This window comes from Cervus canadensis, chromosome 14 (genome assembly GCF_019320065.1).
Source record: "Cervus canadensis isolate Bull #8, Minnesota chromosome 14, ASM1932006v1, whole genome shotgun sequence".
Lineage (NCBI taxonomy): Eukaryota > Metazoa > Chordata > Mammalia > Artiodactyla > Cervidae > Cervus > Cervus canadensis.
The window spans coordinates 46,471,600-46,493,759 of NC_057399.1; the positions used below are offsets into that span (position 1 = coordinate 46,471,600).

Sequence of the window (22,160 nt, forward strand, 5' to 3'; positions counted from 1 at the left end):
TACTAGGTGCGGTACCCCACTGGAGAAGGCAATGGCACCCCACTCCAGTACTCTTGCCTGGAAAATCCCATGGACAGAGGAGCCTGCTAGGCTGCAGTCCTTGCGGTCGCTAAGAGTCAGCCACGACTGAGCGACTTCACTTTCACTTTTCACTTTCATGCATTGGAGAAGGAAATGGCAACCCACTCCAGTATTCTTGCCTGGAGAATCCCAGGGACAGGGGAGCCTGGTGGGCTGCCGTCTATGGGGTCGCACAGAGTCGGTCACGACTGAAGTGACTTAGCAGCTTAGCAGCAGCAGTACCCCATGTGACAATGTATATATTAACAAATATCACACCCTACTGAGTCTAACCTAGTGATGACCTTTATCATATATTTAATATCCACTGATTACACTGTCAGAGAAAAAATTCTGCCAGATAAAAGATGTAATTTTAATATACTCAGGGAAAGAATTTATCTAATGTTCATTAGGAAGATAAAGTCAATTATCTCCCTTATTGGTACTGGCAAAACTAGAAGGTTCAGTGGGGGAGAAAAGACTGAATGGTTGTTCAAAGACCTTTGATGTCCTGCTAGAACATCTTATTGGGTGTGTCCCAGCTCTATTACTTTTATATATTTGCAGTAGAATGCACACTGAGGAATTAGTTCTTGGAGCTGTAGATACTGTAGTATTCAAATTGTGTCAGTTTGCTTTTGATGAGAGCTACACACCAACACACACACATATACATACACATTCAAGCCGAAAACCCAGAATTTTAGGAAGAGATGCCTTTTAATATCCATTGTGTTGTGCTTATATGGTTATTTATCCAGTAAATAGTTCATGGACACTTACAATGAAGTTTTCTAGGCACTAGAATATAACAGTAAACAAAACGGCAAGGTCTCCACCCTAAGTGAGCTTATATTGAAGATGGAGAAATTATGAATCAATAAAAAAATAATATAATGTTAGGGTGTGAAAGTACTATGATGAAAAATGAAGCCGGTAAGGGGGTCATGGTGACTTGGAGTGCTGACTTAGAGTTTGGTCAGGGAAGGTCCTTTCTGAGGTGCTCTTGTTAATATCTGAAGTAACAGAAGACATCATCATAAAGATGAGAAATGCTCCTAGAAACATATGACCCATACATTTCTCTGTACACACTGTTTTGTTAAAATATATACAGATAAATGAGCTTCCCAGTTGGTGCTAGTGTTAAAGAATCCGCCTGCTGTCGGTGCCAGGAGACACAGAAGATGCAGGTTTGATTTCTAGGTCAGGAAAATCCCTTGGAGGAGGAAATGGTAACCCACTCCAGTATCCTTGCCTGGAGAATACCGTGAATCAGGGGAGGCTGGTGGGCTACAGTCCATGGGGTTGCAGAGAGTCAGACACAACTGAGCATTCATGCACTCTATATGGATAAATAATCTAAAAATATGGATTCAATCAAGTAAGCTGTGTGTTCCCATGGAGGAACTATCCTGGAAAAATAAGAGTTCATTGTAGGTTTCCTGGTACCCTGAGTGGGACTGGGAGTGATGCAGCCATTAGAGATGCAGGCTCTTCTCTATGGATGGAGGTGGAAGAACATTCATGAAACATGCTGGCTTCAAAAAGCACATGTAGAACTGTGTGTGTGACACCCTCATTTTAGAATGAATGAAGCCTCTTTTTGACTGTATGTCTTCAGATATGCACAAACATGTCTAGAGGGTAAGGAGCCACTACCATTGGGCTCTTCTTAGGAATAGGAATGGAGAGAGAACTTTCACTTTTACCTTTAATCTATACTGTTTTACAATTTTTTTTTTACAAAGTGCACGTGTTAATTTTTAATCCTAAAAAATATATTATTAAATGAGGTAGGAAGAAAACACACTTTATTCATTCATTCATTCATTCTTTGGCTGCACTGTGTGGCCTGCAGAACCTTAGTTCCCCGACCAGGGATTGAACCTGGGACCCTGGGACCCGGCAGTGAAAGTGCTGAATCCTATCCACCGGACTATGAGGACATTCCCAAGAAAACATACTTTAAATGGATTAGCTGTACAGTCTTCATCCGGGGCAGCAGGATTTGAATTAAATAGTATTATCTTTAAACACCATTGAGCAAAAAGAAGTATCTTCAAGTGGAAAGGAAGCTGTTCCTGGGCTTAGATGACATATGGTCTCCCTGGTGCGGAAACCTCCCAAATGCAGGACGTGTACTTTAGAAATCAGAGATAGCCTGGGCCAACCTGCTGTGTTTCAGTTGTGTTTCTGGTTTCCTTGTTCAGCCTCAGGGGAGATGGGGGTGATCAGAAAGCTGCCGGAGGAGGGGAAACGTGGAGGTGGATGCTGCTCGGCAGGGGCACGAGGTGGCTTGACCAGCAGGGATGTTTTGCCTCCGCCTGAGCAACACACCCCTGACCTTTTGGCTTTTCCTGTTGTCTCCAAAGATGCCCACCAGTTACTTACTTCCATGCTTTCCGGGAGCATGTTTTCATTGTTTTGAGAGCTCAGGAGCCACTTTGCTGTTAGATCTGAGTCTTCAAGCCCTGGGATCGCAGTGAGAAGCTGACAAAATGGGAATAAGGGTTTTGTTGTTTCTGGTGCTCTGGAGACTTGGGTCTGAAATTCCACTGGACAATGTTTAATGTGTTCATAATAGAGAATCTTGTTCTTTTCTTGTTTCTTGGTGGGAGCAGGAGAGGAGAAAATGGGGCAATGCTGTGGTGACAGAAACTTACCAACTTTAGTGATGAAACAGATTGTGAGGCAGGGCGGTCTGACCACGGGAGACTTTTCCATCGCCCGCACTCAGCTGCCTTTCTCAGGGGAAGATGTGGACCCCCTGTCTTCAGTTTGGGGAGAGTCCATGGAGGCTCTGAGAACCCTCTGTGTCTGTATCCCTGGCTTTGCAGACCACCTGGGTTTGATTCCTAGATTCCCTGTTTAAAAAAAACCCAGAACGTATAACTTGTTTAGACTCTTGAGGTTTCTGTTTGCTCATCTGTAGAACTGAGTGACTAATAGTGTTCACCACAGGATTCTTGTTAGATGATCCTGCAAGGCCGTTCACAGAGCACTAAGAACGTGGTGAACAGTCAGTCAGCTTTCATTTTTAACAATTGCACATGGAGATTGCTGCCCAGTATTTGAGGTATACATGCTAATTGCAGGGTAAAAATGAACGTTGATCATTTTCATGAGCAAAGGAAGAAAAGGCGAATGTTATAGGAGAGGTAGCTCACTGTAAATAAGGATTTCAGCTGTGTCTGTGGACCTTCAATTTGCCAGTGGTGTGTGCAGCAAGAAGGCGAGAAGGCCAGACCGTTTAGCGTGGACTTCATCTCGTGATGTGGGAACAGGCAGCATCTCTGGTGTGGAATGGCATGCCAGACCAGAGATCTCAGGGCAACACCAGGAATTCTGCAGGCTGGGGATTGAGTGGTAAGCTGCCTGAACTTATATGATAGTAACCATTTATCTCTCCACAACCACCCCACCTTTTTTTTTTCTTTTTCTGATCTAGACTTTGCTGGAATATTTCTCAAAACCTCTAAGGGGTCTTCCTTGGTGGTCCAGTGGTTAAGATTCCATATTCCCAATGCAGGGGGCACAGGTTCAATGCCTGCTTAGAGAACTAGTCCCCACATGCTACATGGTGTGACCAAAAAAAAAAATTAAAAAAGCTTATTAGTAGTGATTCCAGTGTGAAATTTCTGGAGAAGAGAGGGGATTGTGTGTTGGCCAAGTGACTTTGGATCAGACAGATCTAGATTTGAGTAACAATCCACTTTTTCTTCTGCACTCTGGTACCTCATTTTGCTCATCTAGAAAGAAGAGATAGTAAAAGTATCTACCTCAGGGGTTAGAAACATATGTGAAAATTGTACACAGTATATAGCATAGTGTCTGTTACAGAGCAAACACTCACTTGGTGCTAGCAGTTATTATGAATGGCTAATACAGATAAGTGTTTTGAAGATAAAGAATATGCAGAATAGCAGGGGAATGTAAATAGGAATTATTGTTGTTCAGTCACCAAGTCATGTCTGACTCTTTGCAACCCCATGGACTGCAGCACGGCAGTCCTTCCTGTCCTTCACCATCTCCTGGAGTTTGCCCAAGTTCACGTCCATTGAATCGGTGATGCCATCCAACCGTCTCATCCTCTGTCACCCTCTTCTCCTTCTGCCCTCAGTCTTTTCCAGCATCAGGGTCTTTTCCAATGAGTTGATGCTTCGCATCAGGTGACCAAAGTATTGGAGCTTCAGCTGAATAGGAATAGGAATAGTAAATAGGAATAATTGGTGGGATTTTCTAAAAAGGCCTGTATTTCATCTTGCCTAGAACGTCTGAAGAATTGTTGGGATATGCACTCAGCTGTTGCTGGTTATTAATAATTGGACATTTCTGGTTTTTTCTAATTTGACATTTCTGTTTTGGGAAAAAAGCAAACTGTTATAGGCTAATTGTATCCATTTTCTAAAAAAATTTATCCTGCTGTGGTCCTTATGATGTTTTGTCCACAAAATTTAGGGATAGCCCTCACCTTATGATCCAGTTTATTTTTTGAATCCTGAGTAGCAAGGTTGCAGGCTGGGATCTGCTTGTTCTGCTCTCCCTGCTGGGTGACTTGAGCGGTCATCTCAGACTCTCTGGGCCATATCAACTTTGTACTTAGGAAATGACAGGGGTGGACCTTCCAGGACCAAATGCTGGAATCCCGTGGACATCAGAGACTTGTCCTAAACAGGTTATGTTTTAGTTGTTGTTTAGTTGCCAAGTTGTGTCCAACTCTTTCGTGATTCCCATAGACTGTAGCCCTCCAGGCTCCTCTGTCTAAGGGATTTCCTAGGTGAGCATATTGGAATAGGTTGCCAATTCCTTCTCCAGAGAATCTTCCTGACCTAGGAATCGAACCCAGGTCTCTTACACAGAAGGTGGATTACTTACTGCTGAGCCACCAGGGAAGCCCGTTTTACGTTAAAGGGGAGTTTAAAGCAGTGAATCTTGTCCAGGAATGTATCTATCCCATGCCGGCCATCTGGGGAGCTTGTGGACATGTTTTTGGTGGTCACAGTAATGGAAAGTTTTATCATCCATAAATTCCATTTCATTTCAGAAGAGTAAAATGGGCATTACCAAATGTTTGATATGAAAAAAGGGACTAAGGGCCTGACAGGGTTAAAAACCATCTCTTTAAAGGGAAGCTAATGATAACAATAGTAACAGCTTTATTATAATAATATTATGATGATGGTACTGGGTTGCTAGGTTTGGGTTTGGGGAATACAGGAAGAAGGTGTGCTACGGGTTCACCAACCTTGTGTTCAGTTTGAACTGATCATGGGCTGCAAAGTTGAAAACAGGACCAGAGGCAACAGTTGGGGATGTTTAGAGAACACCCTGGCGGCCCCTTGCCTCCTGGGTTTTCCCAGCTCTCTCTGTCCTCAGGGCCTCTGTTGACTTCTGTTGGCTTCTGCTGGCTGCAGAACCATGCATTCACACGGTGTCTTCGTTGACTGAGCTGCCTTCCAGAGGCGCATTCCTCCACACCCTCTGGGGAGCGGTAGGGAGGTGCCTGCCCATGTTCCTCTTAGAGAAAGCATGTTTCATCAAGCTCACTGCCTTTGAAATCTTTGGCAGGACTACAGAGAGCCTTTCTGATTGCAGTATCAGCTCATTCGACTTTTCCCTGAGTATGACATTTTCAATAATAATATTATTTAAAATAACATTTATTCTCAAATCATGGTCATGAGAACAGAAATAATGGATTTTATTAGCACACACCATTGTATCAGGCACTGTGTTGAGTGCCTTAATGCTTATAAGAACACTACAGGGCAGGTGTCTTGATTTTCATACAGAAAACCTGAGGCTTGGGGAGTTTTAGTGACTTGCCAAAAATCCCATGGGCTGCTAAGTGATGGAGGCAGAATGTGAACATACATGGGTCTGGTCTCACTGGACCCATGTGCTCTGACTCACTCTTGTTTTTCTGTGTCTGGGTCCTAAACCATCGGACACAGAGAGGTAGTACAGTTTGAAAGTATCTGATTATGTGTTTGCTGTGGTTGTTATTTAGTTGCGTAGTTGTGTCCGACTCTTTGTAACCCCATGGACTGTAGCCCTCCAGGCTCCTTAATCCCTGGGATTTCCCAGGCAAGAATACCAGAGTGGGTGCCATTTCCTTCCCCAGGGCATCTTCCCGACCCAGGAATCAAACCCGCTCTCCTGCCTTGCAGGCAGATTCTTTACCACTGAGCCACCAGGGAAGCTCATAATTACGTGTTTATCTAATCTAAATGACCAAAAAGCCTTGACGTGTCATGGAACCTCAAATCCAGTGATAGAGTTACTGGGGGTCTCCAGGGGCCAGGCACATGGTGGGGACCTGGGGCTGTGTGACGCTACTGTACTCAGGCCAAGCTGCAGACTCCTCTAGTAGCTGAAGGATGCCGGGGCCAAGGCTGGGAGAAAAACACAATTCTCCTGAGGATTTGCTGCCTGGATCCTTTCCCATGTACATATATTTCCCCGTTGGTCAAAGTTCAGGGCTACAATTCCTGTTCATTCCAGTCAGAAAGTTGGCAGCTTGATCAATGATTTCCTGAGCCTTGATGATAAGTGGTTTTCCTCTTTATGAGATACACTTGTATTTTGAAGGTTTCCATGCACTTTGGTTTCTTTCTAGTGGAATTTCATTCAAATTAGTTTCCTAACAGTGTTGCTTTCCAGGGCTCCTGGCCAAAGTAAATGGTGCTAATGAGGAATAAACAGAAACTTCAGGAAAGTCATGTGCCCTTAAGGTTCAGTAATGGATATGGGTCTTTGAGATCCTCTAGTCCAGACTAGATAGGAAATTTATAGATAAGGAAGCAGAGTCCCAGGGAGAGGGAAAGTAACGTGTCTAGGGTCACGTCGGCAGTTCTAGCTCTTTCTACCGAAAGCACCTTCGCTGAAGGGCTGTTATCAGTTATTTTTGATTCCAAAGGATGGTATCAATTATTTTTCTAACATTTCTCCTGTCCGAAACTTAACACAAAATTCCAGTGCATAAGAGGCTGTAGATTGTCAGTCAATACAGATTTCAGGATTTTATGGCTTTTCAGGGAAAAGAACAGACTTGCTTGCATTGGCCGGGAATCGAACCCGGGCCTCCCGCGTGGCAGGCGAGAATTCTACCACTGAACCACCAATGCCTCAACAGATTTCAGGATTTTAGACTTGTGTGTTAGGCACATGGGGCATTTTTTTTTCTTTTGATCTAGGATGCTTTATGGTTTGTAAATGGTCTGTTTTCCTTATAAAAGTCATACACGTTCACCTTGGAGAAGAGGGGTGGGCAGACTACATCTTTGGCCACATGGGTGACTTGTGTGTTTTTTGCAGATTAAGTGTTATTGTTGCACAGTCATGCCCCTTTGCTTACTTATTGTCTACAGTGGCAGGGTTGAGTAGCTGTGGCAGAGAACCTATGACCTGCAAAACCTAAAATATTCACTATCTGACCCTTTTCAGTAAGAATTTGCCCAAACATGCTGTAAAACACCTAGGGAAAAAATACAGAAAAGTACTGCTAAAAATAATCAAGTATTCATATCTTATCCTTAAAGGCTCAGGTTGATTATAATTTAACCGTTTTCATAGCTGAATATTTTGAACATTTCTGATTGTTTCTTAAGGTCGAATTCCTAAAATAACTGAGATAGTGTGGGAGAATGGTTTGCAGGCTCCTGGTCCTTTGTGTGGAATGTCTTTTGAGCTTGCCCTCCCAGCATCAGTGCCTGTACTTTGCCAACATCCAACAAACAAACACAACCCCTTTTGCTAACGGATTTGGTTTGCTTTCACCCACAAAGGGGCAGGTTCAAGGTGGTGGTCTGCGTCCTGTCTGCTGTTACGACGTGCCTGGCGTTTGTCAAGCCCGCCATCAACAACATCTCTCTGATGACCCTGGGGGTTCCCTGCATGGCGCTGCTCATTGCTGAGCTAAGGAGGTGGGTACCAGTCTTTCTCCCTGGCCCTCAGGCTGTCCTTGGGATAGGAACAAACCAGCTCTTGGTTCTTTTACTGCCTTTGAAGAGGAGTTACTCCTCCCAAAGAGTCATCCCTGACTTGTGGATTAGGATCAAGTTGGATGGTTTGGTTCAAAATATTAATCTCGTTTTCAGAAAGAAGGGACGAGTATAATCAATGTATTCTAATGATCCAAAAACTAGCTTAGGAGGAACATCTCAGGACCTGGCAGGTGCCTAGACCAAGCTGCCTAGAGTTAACTCTGCTGAAAGGAGAATGTTGTGTTGTGTTTGTTAGTCACTAAGTCAATCCCAAGGACTATAGCCCGCCCTACGCCTCTGTCCATGGGATTTCCCTGGCAAGAATACTGAAATGGGCTGCCATTTCCTTCTCCAGGGGCATCTTCCTAATCCAGGGATCGAACCCATGTTTCCTGCATTGTGGGTGGATTCTTTACCACTGAGCCACCAAGGAAACCCAAAAAGGAGAATAGATGTGATATGAACACAAGTTCATATGTGTGACATGACAAGAGTCAAAAGAAAAGCAAAGTCCTAAAGAGGCTATTGCGTTTATACAGAGAAGGAAAAAGAAATGAATGCCTGATTACAAAGCAGCCTTGCTACTTTCCCTGAGGCTTAGTTTCTTTCTCACAACCTATCAAGTAAAGCCTTTTACTGTTTGCATAAACATTTTCTTGTGTCAGCTCTATGTGCAGAGTTCATGTTGATACCCAGACACATTATTGGATTGGCCAAAAAGTTTGTTTGGGTTTTTCTGGAAAGTTGTTTAGCTCTTGTGTGTGTTTAAGACTGTCTTATTCAGCGCCAACTAAAACACATCTAAATCACTACCCGTATTGTAATACTCTTTGAAAATGCTTTTTCTCTGTACCACTTTTAGAAATCCACTCTAATTCATGGCTTATTGTCATAGACACAGATGGTCTTAATTGAAGTCTTCTATTTATCCCCTTTTGTGAGAGTTTCTCTGTGTAGTGTATAATCAGCTTTCTCTCACTCTTTGTTTTGAGTGGAGACATGTATGTTTTCTACCATTGCTTTGCCTCTGGGGATTGTTTTGATTGTCAGCAATACCAGGCAAGGTCAGCGTTGGTTGTTGAAGGGGGATATAAACTTGCTGGCTGGCAGTGGAAGGACTGTCCTGTCTTGTCTTGTTGGCTTTGAGTACCCTTCATGGACCTGGGAGAGAAGAGACCCATTTCAGAACATTAACAGAGCTTAAAGGTCTTTGGAAAACCATTAAATTGCCGATAAAGATATCTGAATGGATTTGTGATAGCCCAGTGATGCTGGCTGATATTAGGCCTGAAGTCAATAGAATGTTCTCTACTTAGCTATGTTTCTTGAGAATTCACTGCAATCTAGTTTTCATTTTAACTCCTGAGTTTCATATGTTTTAATCTATCAGTTCAGTTCAGTTGCTCAGTTGTGTCTGACTCTTTGCGACCCCATGAACCGCAGCACGCCAGGCCTCCCTGTCCATCACCAACTCCCGGAGTCCACCCAAACCCATGTCCATCGAGTTGGTGATGCCATCCAACCATCTCATCCTCTGTCGTCCCCTTCTCCTCCTGCCCTCAATCTTTCCCAGCATCATGGTCTTTTCCAGTGAGTCAGCTCTTCGCATCAGGTGGCCAAAGTATTGGATTTTCAGCTTCAGCATCAGTCCTTCCAGTGAACACCCAGGACTGATCTCCTTCAGGATGGACTGGTTGGATCTCCTTGCAGTCCAAGGGACTCTCAAGAGTCTTCTCCAACACCACAGTTCAAAAGCATCAATTCTTCAGCGCTCAGCTTTCTTTGTAGTCCAACTCTCACATCCATACATGATTACTGGAAAAACCATAGCCTTGACTAGACGGACCTTTGTTGGCAAAGTAATGTCTCTGCTTTTTAATACGCTGTCTAGGTTGGTCATAACTTTCCTTCCAAGGAGTAAGCGTCTTTTAATTTCATGGCTGCAATCACCATCTGCAGTGATTTTGGAGCCCAGAAAAATAAAGTCAGCCACTGTTTCCCCATCTATTTGCCGTGAAGTCATGGGACCGGATGCCATGATCTTAGTTTTCTGAATGTTGAGCTTTAAGCCAAGTTTTTCACTCTCCTCTTTCACTTTCATCAAGAGGCTCTTTAGTTCTTAGTTTTAATCTATAATAATTTTGTTCAAAACTGGCTAACGAAAGGGAAACTTTTAAATTCACATTAGCTAAACAAGAGCAAATGAAGGGGCAGATTTTACAGAATAAATAAATTTTCCTTCACAACTGTGATCTTTAAGCAGGGAAACATTTTTCTTTAATACTCTAATCTTTTTAAGTAATTACAAAGGAAATAATTTCTATTCTATACTTGAAATTTTTTACCCCTGAAAAGCCAGTCATCATTACTGCTAATTAGTCTTCATCATGACCTTAAAAACTTGCAGCATTGTGGAAGTATTCCTCCTTCTATCTCTAGGGTCCATCTTTCTACTTACAGATTATCCCCTCCATTTCCTTTTCCTATTTTACTCCTGTAAATTGTCTACCGTGTCATCCCTCTCTCTCCAAAGGATCCTTCCCATTAGCTTGTTGAATTTCTCCCATTGTCTCTAACTCCCAGCCTAGCCTCTACTAGATCTGTCTCCAGCCATCACCCTTTCTCTCTCATCTGTCACAGCCACGCTTATTTAAAAGGTGTCTCCATCTGTTTCCTCATTTATTCTTCAAGCTACTCTAACCTGGCTTCTGTGCCCACTTTGATACCCAAACCCCTCTTGGTTGTACATCCACTGATCACTTTTTAGTCCTCCTGAATTTTACTTGTTTTCCCAGCTCTCTGCACAATTCACCCCCTCAACCTTGGAACATTCTTTCCTGTGATTCCTATAACACCACATTCTCTCTCTCTCTTTTTTTAACCAGTTCTGTGGCAGCTCCTCTTCAGCCCCTCATGAGAGCGCCTTCTTTTCTATGCACCTGTCCATGCAGGGAACCTATAAGGTACACCCTCACGTCTGCTTTGCTCTCCCTACACTTTCCCCTAAAACCTCTCATCTACTCCATGCCTTTAATTCCTGTTCATATGCTGGAGAGAAAGGGAAAATGGAAATTGTTCATCTCTGTTTTAGTCACTACACTGGAAAGCGGTCACTAATGTCGTGGGGCTCTATATATTTTTTCAAAAATCTTTTCAAGGGGTACATGTAACCCTCCGACTGACAGGGCTTTTCAGGTTGTTTTTTGAGCACGTCTTTCTGAGCCTGCTATCCATCCCATATTCACTGTGCTTTTGCCTATGTTTCCATCAGACAGCTGGGAAAGGTACCAGGAAGTCAGACTTTAGACACCATTAACCTGTTCAGCAAATATGAACCGATAACATCTGCACCCAAGAAGGGGTCATATTTATATTAGACGCAGACTCCTGCGAGTGAGCGAGCTGGACTGACTGGGGTGCAGGGCCTTTGAGGGACAGAGACCCCAAAGGAGGGGTGGAAGGGCCCTCAGCCACCAACTGCCTCTGGGCATTTCTCCCCAGGAAAAGAAGTCACCCTTTTTGTGAGCAATTTGGTAATAAGGAAGGAAAACAGCTGCTGAAGTTCCCCTCGAGCTGTTGGGGTTTGTTCAGAAACCCTTTGCCCCGGGGTGTGGAAGAGCTCATTCTTTCTTTCAGGAGCACCAAGAGCCTCCCTGAGCCTGACACCATCCCAGGTCGGGGAGACAGGCTGGAGATACATAAATGAAGCACAGAGGGTATCGGCGAGGCTGTCTTTGCTACAGAGAGAATTAGAGGGAAGAAGGTGATGGGGGCTTGGGGGTCACTTAGGAGGTGGAGACAGGTGGTGTGATTGTTAGGAACAATGCTGAGCCAAGGGCTCACTGAGGGACATCTGAACAAAATCTGGGAGGTGGCGAGCCCCGTGCCTGTCTGGGAATAGCATTCCAGGAGGCAGAACAGCCAGTGCTGAGGCTTGGAGCAGCGTGCCTGGGGTTTTGGAGGAAAGGCAAAGATTGCTGGGGGGTTTGATGAGCAGAGGCAACGTGGGGCTGCTAGGAGGAGTGGGTGGAGCGCAGAGGGAAGCCAGCACACTGGGGCCGTGAGCACTTCGGCTTTCCCTCGGGGAGGAGGGATGATGTGGGAGGCCCTTGGGCAGGGCGTTGAGAGGTGACTGTAGGAAGAGGGGCAGATGGAGGTGGTTGCCATAACTCAGAGGGCTTGGACCCAGGCGGTGGTGATGGAAAGAGATTGGATTTGAAATATATATCACCGAGCTGATGAATTAGATGTAAGGTATGTGAGAAAGAGAACAATGACTGCAGAATTCTTGGCCTGAGGTCCTGAAAGCACCCTTCCCCAAGAGGGCCGGGAAGAGAACGGGTATGGAACAGAAGAAAGGATCAGGAGCTCTTTGTAGACATGTGAATCTAGATCAACACTGACCACTGGGTGGATGTGTCATAATGTGACGTGTGGTTTGCAGGTCTGGAGTTAAGAAGAGGCCTGGGTGAGGAGTGTGGCTTTGTGAACCATCGGGGTATATATAGTGTTTATATCCTTGGGCCTGTGTGATGGGGCATTGGGTGGGAGCCCTGGTGCCAAGGCGCCAGGGAGGGTCAGGGCTGGGGGCCGGGGAGGTGTGAGGGGGCAGAGAAGGGACCGGTGCGTTAGAAGGAGACCAGGGCTGACCCGAGCTGTTCTCTGCGCCTCTGGCAGGTGTGACAACGTGCGTGTTTTGAAGCTGGGCCTCTTCTCCGGCCTCTGGTGGACCCTCGCCCTCTTCTGCTGGATCACTGACCGGGCCTTCTGCGAGCTGCTCTCGTCCGTCCACTTCCCCTACCTGCACTGTGTATGGTGAGCCGCATCGTCCGGGGCAGGGGCTGGCGAGGCAGGGTCTACACCCTCTGCCATCTCTCTGCTGTCCTGCAGGGTGCATGAGTGTGCCCAGGAGCGGGGGCAGACCCTGGGCGCCCCTCTCCTCACGAAGACTGTCGGACGTTTCAGGGAGCAGGCTGAGCCAGAACAGACAGACCTAATTGCCTGTGCTTCCTGTCTGTGCTGTCTCTTACCTCTAGCTCTGTTATCAAGGCAGAAAGGAGCTTGGAGGTCGAAGCTGTAACCTGAGCTCTAGCTAGATCTGCAGGGCAGGGGAATGTGGGGAAGGCTGGGGACAGATGTGACGTGGGGACAGGACAGTCCCAAATCAGAACCAGGCACTCCTGAGCCTGAGTGACCAGCCTGGGCCTCACAGGTCACCTGGGGACAGTCTCACCCATTCATTTGACAGGTGGAGACACAAGTCCAGAGAAATAAAAGTGAATTGTTAAGGATCGCCCAGCTGGTTACATAAAACCAGCCCAGAAGCTTAATCGTGGGGAACATGATCAAGCATCTATAGTTTAGAAGGCTCAGGATGCACCGTTAGGTTAAGAAAAAGGTTACAAAACAGCTTGCAGGATCCTGTCCCCAGAAAGCAGAGGAGGAAATGGGGTGGTTTTCTTCCTGCGAACTGCTTCAACTCCAAACCTAGCATCATCTTTCCCTCTCTGTCCTCCAGGACTTCTGATCGTGAGATATCAAGGGACAAGAGAAATCTTTAGAGTGCTCCTTGTAAGTTGAGAGCACCCAGGGAGGAATTCTAGTGGTAAGGAGTTGTTAAAACTTGTTAGATCCAGATTTGGAAGGAGGCTGACCTCTATCAGGAGATGCCTAAGATTATTCGATTTGAAAGAATTCTCTTGAATTCCCTGGGATGTTTGAACTTGTGTATTATCTACCATGAGACCTAAGCTGCTCTCAGGTTAAGACTTGGGAACTTCCAGATTTGTTCGCTGAAGGCAAAGCAAAGCAGCTCATGCTGGGGATTCCAGTCTTAGGATCCATTGCCTGATATTTCTTAGGTTCAACCTCGACTCACATTAGTGAATTTATATACACTTCGTATATCTGAGTTATAATTTACAGATTATTAAATGCACAGATTTTGTGTAGTCTGGTAAGTTTTGATAAATGTATCCACCTGTGTAAAGAGGATCTCATTCAAAGTATAGTACTTTCTTTAAAAATTTTTATTTTGTCTTTTGGCTGCTCCACGTGCAGCATGTGAGATCTTAGTTCCCTGTCAAGGGATTGAACCTGTGTCCCCTGCAGTGGAAGCTTGGTCTTAACCCATGGACCACCAGGGAAGCCCCTGGTGTGTTTTTAATTGATCCAAGTTCCTTTATCACAGAGTGATTTAAGTAAAATTAAAAGTAGAGTGTAGTAGTAACTTTGGTTCAAACTTAATTTGTTTCTAAATTTGGTGTACTTTGAGTCCCCGCCCCCCAAAGTTGAACAGTTTTCTGGGATTTCCCTGATGGTCCAGTGGTTAACATTTCCAGCTTCTGTGGCAGGGGGTGCAACTTTGATCCCTGTTTGGGGAACTAAGAACTCAAATGCCATGTAGTGTGGCCAAAAACCAAACCAAAGTTGAACCTTTTTTTTTTTGGTTCCAGTTATAGTGATATATTTATTTATTACAACAAATTTAAACAACAGGGAAGTATAGAAAGAAAGGCTTTTACAATTCTAATTCTGTCCAAAGAGAACAATTGTTAACAACCTAAAGTATATCTTTCCAGATGTTTAGTTCTCTAATTCTACTTTTAAAAATAAAAATAGCTTTCCTTCTATACATGATGCAAGCTGGTTCTTCTTTTGCTGTTTAAATCATGGACAACTTTCCTTACCAATGTATTTATATTATTTTCTTCAGCTTGTGTGTCCAGTTAATACCTCACAATATGGGTAATGCTATGTAATTTATTTAACCAACTTCTCTGTCAATGGATATTAAGGTTATTTCTAACTTTTCACTTTTACAAACAATTGGTAATGAATATCTGTATTTGTTCATATGACTGAATGTTCTCTTAGGTTATAATATGTTGCCAAACCCAGAGATACCAACTGACACAATTTTACTAAAATCTGTAAGATAATAAAAGTGTATCTGTAAGATATACTTTCACATATACTGGATGTTAGTAACTTTAAAAAGTATTTGTTAACCTGATTGAGAAGACTTTATTTTCATATCTTTTAAAAAGTTAGTATTTTGTTGGACATCTTTCAAATGTCAATTTACTATATCTTTCCTCTTTTGAAATGTGCCTTTTAAGTTTCTTTATCATCTCTGTGGAGTGTTCGTATTTAAACATTTATATCCAGCCCATACTTCGTGACACATAGTAGAGTCATTACTGTTAAATACCTATGTGCCGTTTATTATGCACATTTGTAACATTTTCAAAAGTATAGAGGGTAATACATGGAGCCCCCAGGAAGGCAACAGTTAGCTTCTGTATTATCTACAAGAGGCAAGTCTCATCCTTGCCACCCTCACCCACTGCCCACCCCACCCAGATTATCATAAAGCGAATCCCAGACACCCTGTGAAATGGTTGGTTTTTAGGGCTCTTCATCAGGTAGGGATTTTAATTCTTTGTCATATGGTACAACTATTCCCCGCTCCCCCGCCACTTTCCCATTTATCTTTTAGTATGTTAGTGATATCTTGCGCCATACTGCTTTAAACTTTCATGATTTCACCTCTGTCAGTCTTTTCCTTTAGTTTTTTTTTCCCCCTTCTCCCTTCTGCATGCATTACAGTGTGGCTGTGACATCCCTTAAATGACGCTGTTCTCAACTGAGCAAACCGGTAGTACTCTTACAACCTTCTTTATTCCGGGTGTGTGTGATGTTTATATGTTTGGCTATATTGGGTCTTAGTGGCAGTGCGTGGACTCTTGTAGTTCACGGGCTTCTCTCTGGTTGCTGTTCGTGGTTCTAGAGCGTGGGCTCCGTAGTTGGCGCGCTCGGGCTTAGTTGCCCCATGGCATGTGAGATCTTAGTTCCCCAACCAGGGATTGAACCTGCGTCCCCTGCCCTGGATGGTGGCTTCTTCACCACTGGATCACCAGGGAGGCCTGTGTTCCGTGTGTTTTTAAATGTAGAGACGTCCATTACATGTGGCTGCCACAGTGATCCCCTCTAGGGTTTTAGAACTTTGTGTCATTTTAAGAAAGCCCTCTTCCAAGGTTTATAAAAATATTCTTTTATTTTTAGAAGAATATTATAAACGAATATGTATAAAAATATTCTTTTAAATACGTTTTTTAAATGTATTTTAAATCTTTAATTTACCTGGAGTTTTAAGTTTCAGTATAAGGTGCAAAAGTTACATGCCTTTAAATGGTCCCCATGATAAAGATCAATATGAAAACTTTCTACCAGCACAGTGAAGATAAATAAAGGGTTTCCTTACTAAAGTGCAAAAGCTGATGAATCAGTGTAAAATTATTTCTAATGAAGGGTGTTAGATATGTGCAGCCCATTATTAAAGTGAGAAGCAGCGAATCAGTCCCATGTGCTCAGTTATTTCCATTCTCTCAATGCCTCTGTTTTCTTTTTTATTTTAATTAAATTTGTTTATTTATTTACATGTCAATCTCAAACTCCCAATTTATCCTTCTTCCCCACCCTCCCTCCCCAACCATAAATTCATTCTCTGAGCTTGTGAAGCAGTTTCTGTTTTGTGAATAAGTTCATTTGTATCCTTTTTCTCTCTTTTCTTTTTTTTGGCCATGCACTGTGGCGTGTGGGATCTTAGTTCCCCAACCAGGGATCGAACCCTCGTCCCCTACAGTGGAACCACAGAGGCTTAACCACTGGTGCGCCTGGGAAGTCCCTATATCCTTCTCTTTTTTCTAGATTTTGCATATAAGTGATATCATATTAGTGCTTCTGTCTTAAACCCTTGTTTTCTGTGGAGCCCCAAAGGCATTGGCAAGTTTTTCCTGTTATCAGGCTGGAATGTTTTAGAACATTTCAAAAGAGGCTTTGTTGGCTCAGAATTTATCACTTGCGTGCTATTCCGGGGGTGTGGGGCTCCCTCACCCCTTCTTAACTAGAGGAGGCCCCTGCCAGCCTTTGCACCTGGGAAAGGGGTTAGCCTGGAGGGAGCGGGGTGGAAGTCCGGCCCAGTCCCCCTGCCTCGGGCCCTCACGCGTCTGTCTCCTTCTCCAGGCACATCCTCATTTGCCTTGCTGCCTACCTGGGCTGCGTGTGCTTTGCCTACTTCGATGCTGCGTCCGAGATCCCCGAGCAAGGCCCCGTCATCAAGTTCTGGCCCAGCGAGCGCTGGGCCTTCATCGGCGTCCCCTACGTGTCCCTTCTGTGCGCCAACAAGAAATCCTCGGTGAAGATCACATGAATGGCAAGGCGGTGACTGGCCTCTCTGCCCCCTAACCTTCACCTGCCCGCACAGACAGCCAGGGCGGGGCTTTCGCAGAGTTGGGAGTGGGGTCTGTCTTTTTAAAATTCTATTCCCTTGGGACCTAACTAGAGTGTCTGTGGACCGCCAGGACTCCACAGTGCCTGGGGGCGAGAAATGCTTGCCCAGAGCTGGGAAGCGGATGGCCAAGGGACTCTGGGTGTGTATTCTGTGTCACCTCCAGCTGCACGTTGGGCTGCGTCCTTTGTGGTGATGGCAGAGCCGTCCAGTGGAGGACCCCTTGCTGCACATGCCTTGCTTCCGGGCCCAGCTGTCCCCATGTGTTCCAGGAGCCAACCCTGCCGTGACAGACACATCCTGCATCTGATGAGACCCTCTGTTGAGTGGAAGAGGTCAGAGCTTTTCATCTCAGGCCACCGTCCTAAATCAGAAGCAGACAAATGGAGGACACACAGGGCTTGTGCCCTAGGAGGCTGGCTTCCCCCTGCAGAGCTCTGTAACCCGAGGTTTACATACACGTGTGAACCCCTTTCCTGCTACCTCTGCTGAGAGATGGAGACTTGACTACAGATCCGGGTGAAGCTCACGTGCAAAACCCTCTATGCCAAAAAACCACACTCCACTTGAAGCCATTCTGGAAGATGAGCACAATCTTTAAACGCTGACATGGTTTGCCTCCCCAACCCCACCCCAGCCCAGTATCCTCAAATACAAAGAAGAATAGCTAAGGTGTGAGTGTTCCATACACAGACTCCTCCCCTCTTACTACTTGACCTCTGTGACCTTCCCAAAGGCCCGTGACAATCGCGGTAGGGATCCTGGTTCAAAATTTGGAGCAAATGTGAAGTTTGAGAAGTTGTTCTCATTGGAAGCCTCTTGTCTGCTGTCCTGTTCTGGAAATTACCGTCAAGAATCTTGCCTCTTCTTTCTTTGAAATCTACTGTGGGAATTATTCTCGGTGTTCTCACAGGATGAGGTGCTTCCTGCAGCTTCTCCAGTCATTTGACCACTTGCTTTTCTTAAGTGCTGGCTGTAATTATTCACTGGCTGCTTTGGGTGCAGCAGGGCAAACCTCTTGACCTCTGAGTTCTCACCTAAAGTCACACTGGCTGCAGCTCATCTCCTCTTCACAGGGCTGAATGGAAGACCCCACATGTATCTTCAAGGTGCAAGGTGGGGATTCATGACCTCAGGGATACTCGTGTTAACTCAGGCATCTCTTGCTTTGCAACATTCCATCACGGGAGCGGGCAGAACAGATGTGTTCTTCTCATGTGGGAAGGAAGCATGTCAGTGTCCTCCGTACTTAAGAATGGGGCCATAGCAATTTTGGCTTGTCTGGGCACTCAGACGCTCGTTAGAACTTGCACAGGATCAAAAGGTGAAAAGTCCAAGAAGCAACTGAATTTAGAAATGAATGACTTTATTCTACTTCTGTGGTTTTCAAATGATTTTAGCAGAAGAACCCTGTTGGCCGTAAGGCGTCTTGATGGAGACCTAATGTGTGAAATAAGTTGTGTTTTATTAGCTTAATTTTATTTTGAGGTTAAGCTTGCAGCATTTCCTGAATAATATGAAAGGCAGTGAAATGCAAAGTAACAAATTGGTGGTTTCCAGGTTAGAAAGTTTTGGTATGGAATGAGTGTCCATGTTGCTTTGTTGTAGTTTAAAAATCAGTATTTGAGTTAAATATTCATGGAATCGTTAACATATGAATATGAGACCTAGGTGGCTTGTGGAACAGTATTGGAAAACTGCTCTTTAAGTCCTTTGGGTTTCAAGACTAGAGTTTTCTTTAAAGGGAGCTGTCAGACCATCCTCTTTTCAGACTGACCCACCAGTCATGGATTCTGTTCTCATCCATGCTGAAGGAGAAAAATGCTCTGAGGAGGGAGTTGGTTGTATTTTAAGCCCAGCTCTTTTAGTGGGAAAAAGTAAAGAGAAGCAGAGTGTAGGTAATGTTTTGTGTGTGTGAGATTTAGTTTCTGTCTTGAAAGTTCCTCAGTGATGGGAGCATTGTCCCAACCATCAAGGAGGGACCATTTCTCCTGATGAAATGAAGGGCATGTTCCTTGGAAACCACCACCTCCAGCCCCAAAGGCTTTGACCTGGCCCACATGGAAGGTTCTGAATGACCTTGGAAATGGGGATGAAATGCGACTCTGCTAGAAGTAAAGAAGTAAGTGCCCTAACTTACAGGGCTATTTCTCTTCTTCTGCAAGACAAATGACTAAGTTTCAGAAAGAATGCTTTTGTTAGGAAAAACAAAATGCCCTTCTAGCACATGTATGAGTGTTCAGTCCAGTCATATCTGACTCTTTGTGACCCCGCGGACTGCAGCCCGCCAGGCTCCTCTGTCCGTGGGATTCTCCAGGTGAGAATACTGCAGTGGGTTCCCATGCCCTCCTCCATTGGATCTTCCTGACCCAGGGATCAAAGCTGAGTCTCTTATGTCTCCTGCTTTGGCAGGAGGGTTCTTTACCACTAGCCCCCTTCTAGAGGTTGATTTTAATGGGATGAGGCTGAGAAAAAGTGTGGAATAGGGTGGGAGTATTTGAGGAAGACAAGTCTTAACTCTATGTCTGAACAGAAATCACTATGTTTACCAGTGTGGGATGGTAAATCAAGAGAGTAGGAATATACCAATCTTACTTCGTTTGGATTATGGCATCATTCATATTTATATTTACATTTATAGTCATAATACTCTTATAGCACTACATGCTTTTTAAGGAAAATGGGGATATCACAGAAAAGTTAAAGAGAAGAAAACAAAGTAATCTATTTCTACGGCTCAAGGACAACCACTGTTAACATATTTTGGCTTATTTCCTTCTTATCTTTTTTTCCCTAATACAGTTGTAAATAGATGCCTTTTAGAGCTGACAGTTGATTTTGTACCTTGAATAGAATATAAATGCCAGTCATATTTTTCCTGAAGAACAGGTTTTGGGATATTTGAGAGTTAGCTATATTCTTGAGTGTTCATCACTGGATTGTAAGACTTAACTACTGAGTCTTCCCTTTTTAATTAAGCCTAACATCAATGGACCCTAAGAAATAATGAATTCTACTTTTTGATATGCTTCTGCACTTAGACGGATGAGTCCTAGAAAATAGCTGTTAAATATATGGTTGTACAGGTTTTGATGTAAAGAGTGAATAGCTTATTTCATTCCTTGATGTGCAATCAAGAATCTTTTTATCCCCCCTGGTCATTCAGGGAGGTGGAGATTTGACAGTTAGGAGTTAGGTCATGACAGTTACTCAGCATGGCTATTAGATATTTCTTCCGGTGAGGATTTGCCTAAGATTGACACCCAGCAGGAACTGGATTTGGAATATTAAAAAACAAAACATTAATGTAACCAAGTGATCATTTAAGTTAATGATTCTTATTTTATAGTGTCTGATTTTTAGAAAATATTTCCTCTTATTATTTTAATGTAAAACCAGCACTTCAGTGACTACATTGCAGGTGTCTGGGGATAAGATGCCTGCATCTGTTTGGTAATAGGCTACGCTTGTGGGGTGCTGTGTGCCTGTCCCCCCGAAGAATGCCTGGGAGACATTCCTTGTGGATCAGAGATGTCCTTTTGGGAGACTAAGCATGATGGTCATCAAGCACAGGATCTGTAAAAATACCATCACCTATGCTATTTATTGGATTTCTCAGGTATGTAAAAACTTCTCATTCATTATGCTTACGCGAGCTGGTGCCATTCTGGAGGCTTCAGAACTGAGGGGTGAGCCTCCCCTGGCTGTTCATCACTTGGGGCTGATGTGGAACCATCTGCCTGGGGGACAGGTGAGCTCGCCTGGCCACAGCCTCTCTCATAGCTCCTGGCTCCCAAATGAACCTGGAAGCCCTAATAGTCAGCTCTTTGCCTGGTTGCTGCTGATCCAGCTGGTCAAAGAGAAGTCTTGGGCTAGGTTGAGATTCTCAATGGACTTTGTAGACTTCATTTTCCTACAGATTTTTTAATGGCCCCTACTTTAAAGAACTCCTTGTTTGAATCGTAGCTTTCCCTATTTGTTAAACCAGTTCTGAGAGGATTTTGTAACCACAGTATGTAATTAGAGCAAATAGATACATATTTTCAGGTATATACCTTGTTCTGTACTTTATATAGGGTGTTCTGTATAAGGGTAGTGGGTCCACTGGCTGTGGTAGCATTTAACCTCTGTTACATTGGGAGTAACTGAAGGCCTTTTGAAACGGAGCTTGTGCACTTTATGCTCTTTTTGTGAACTGACTGTGATGGCTATGTTTGCTATTAAAGCCCTAGGGGGCATTTTCTGTGAATGAATAGGTATATGTTTGTTTATTTCCAAAATGATTTCTGCAACAGCTGCTATGAGAAATACCTTTAAGGGACTGCATCAGTTCATGGCAAATAGATGGGGAAACAGTGGAAACAGTGGCTGACTTTATTGTTCTGGGCTGCAAAATCACTGCATATGGTGATTGCAGCCATGAAATTAAAAGATGCTTACTCCTTGGAAGGAAAGTTGTGACCAACCTAGACAGCATATTAAAAAGCAGAGACATTACTTTGCCAACAAAGGTCTGTCTTGTCAAGGCTGTGGTTTTTCCAGTGGTCATGTGTGGATGTGAGAGTTGAACTATAAAGAAAGCTGAGCACCAAAGAATTGATGCTTTTGAACTGTGGTGTTGGAAAGACTCTTGAGAGTCCCCTTGGACTGCAAGGAGATCCAACCAGTCCATCCTAAAGGAGATCAGTCCTGGGTGTTCATTGGAAGGACTGATGCTGAAGCTGAAACTCCAATACTTTGGCCACCTGATGCGAAGAGCTGACTCACTGGAAAAGACCCTGATGCTGGGAAAGATTGAGGGCAGGAGGAGAAGGGGA

At 44.2% G+C, this 22,160-nt stretch overlaps 1 protein-coding gene and 1 non-coding gene across 4 annotated transcripts in view; one reads left to right on the forward strand and one right to left on the reverse strand.

The window, feature by feature from the left end:
• The window catches only part of ACER2 (alkaline ceramidase 2), a 33,238-nt gene extending 11,646 nt beyond the window's left edge, over nucleotides 1–21,592 (forward strand). For 2 of the 3 annotated variants that reach the window (XM_043486975.1, XM_043486976.1), the window contains exons 4-6: nucleotides 7,854–7,991; nucleotides 12,729–12,866; nucleotides 17,079–21,592. In XM_043486975.1, the coding sequence (XP_043342910.1) occupies nucleotides 7,854–7,991; nucleotides 12,729–12,866; nucleotides 17,079–17,265 (463 nt within the window). In that variant the 3' untranslated portion in view covers nucleotides 17,266–21,592. The remainder of the gene's footprint in view (nucleotides 1–7,853; nucleotides 7,992–12,728; nucleotides 12,867–17,078) is intronic. The other variant, XR_006272953.1, reaches the window with a different exon arrangement.
• Nucleotides 7,123–7,193, reverse strand: TRNAG-GCC. The gene has a single exon. It is a non-coding gene; the product is annotated as a tRNA-Gly (tRNA).
• Nucleotides 21,593–22,160: the final 568 nt, after the last annotated feature.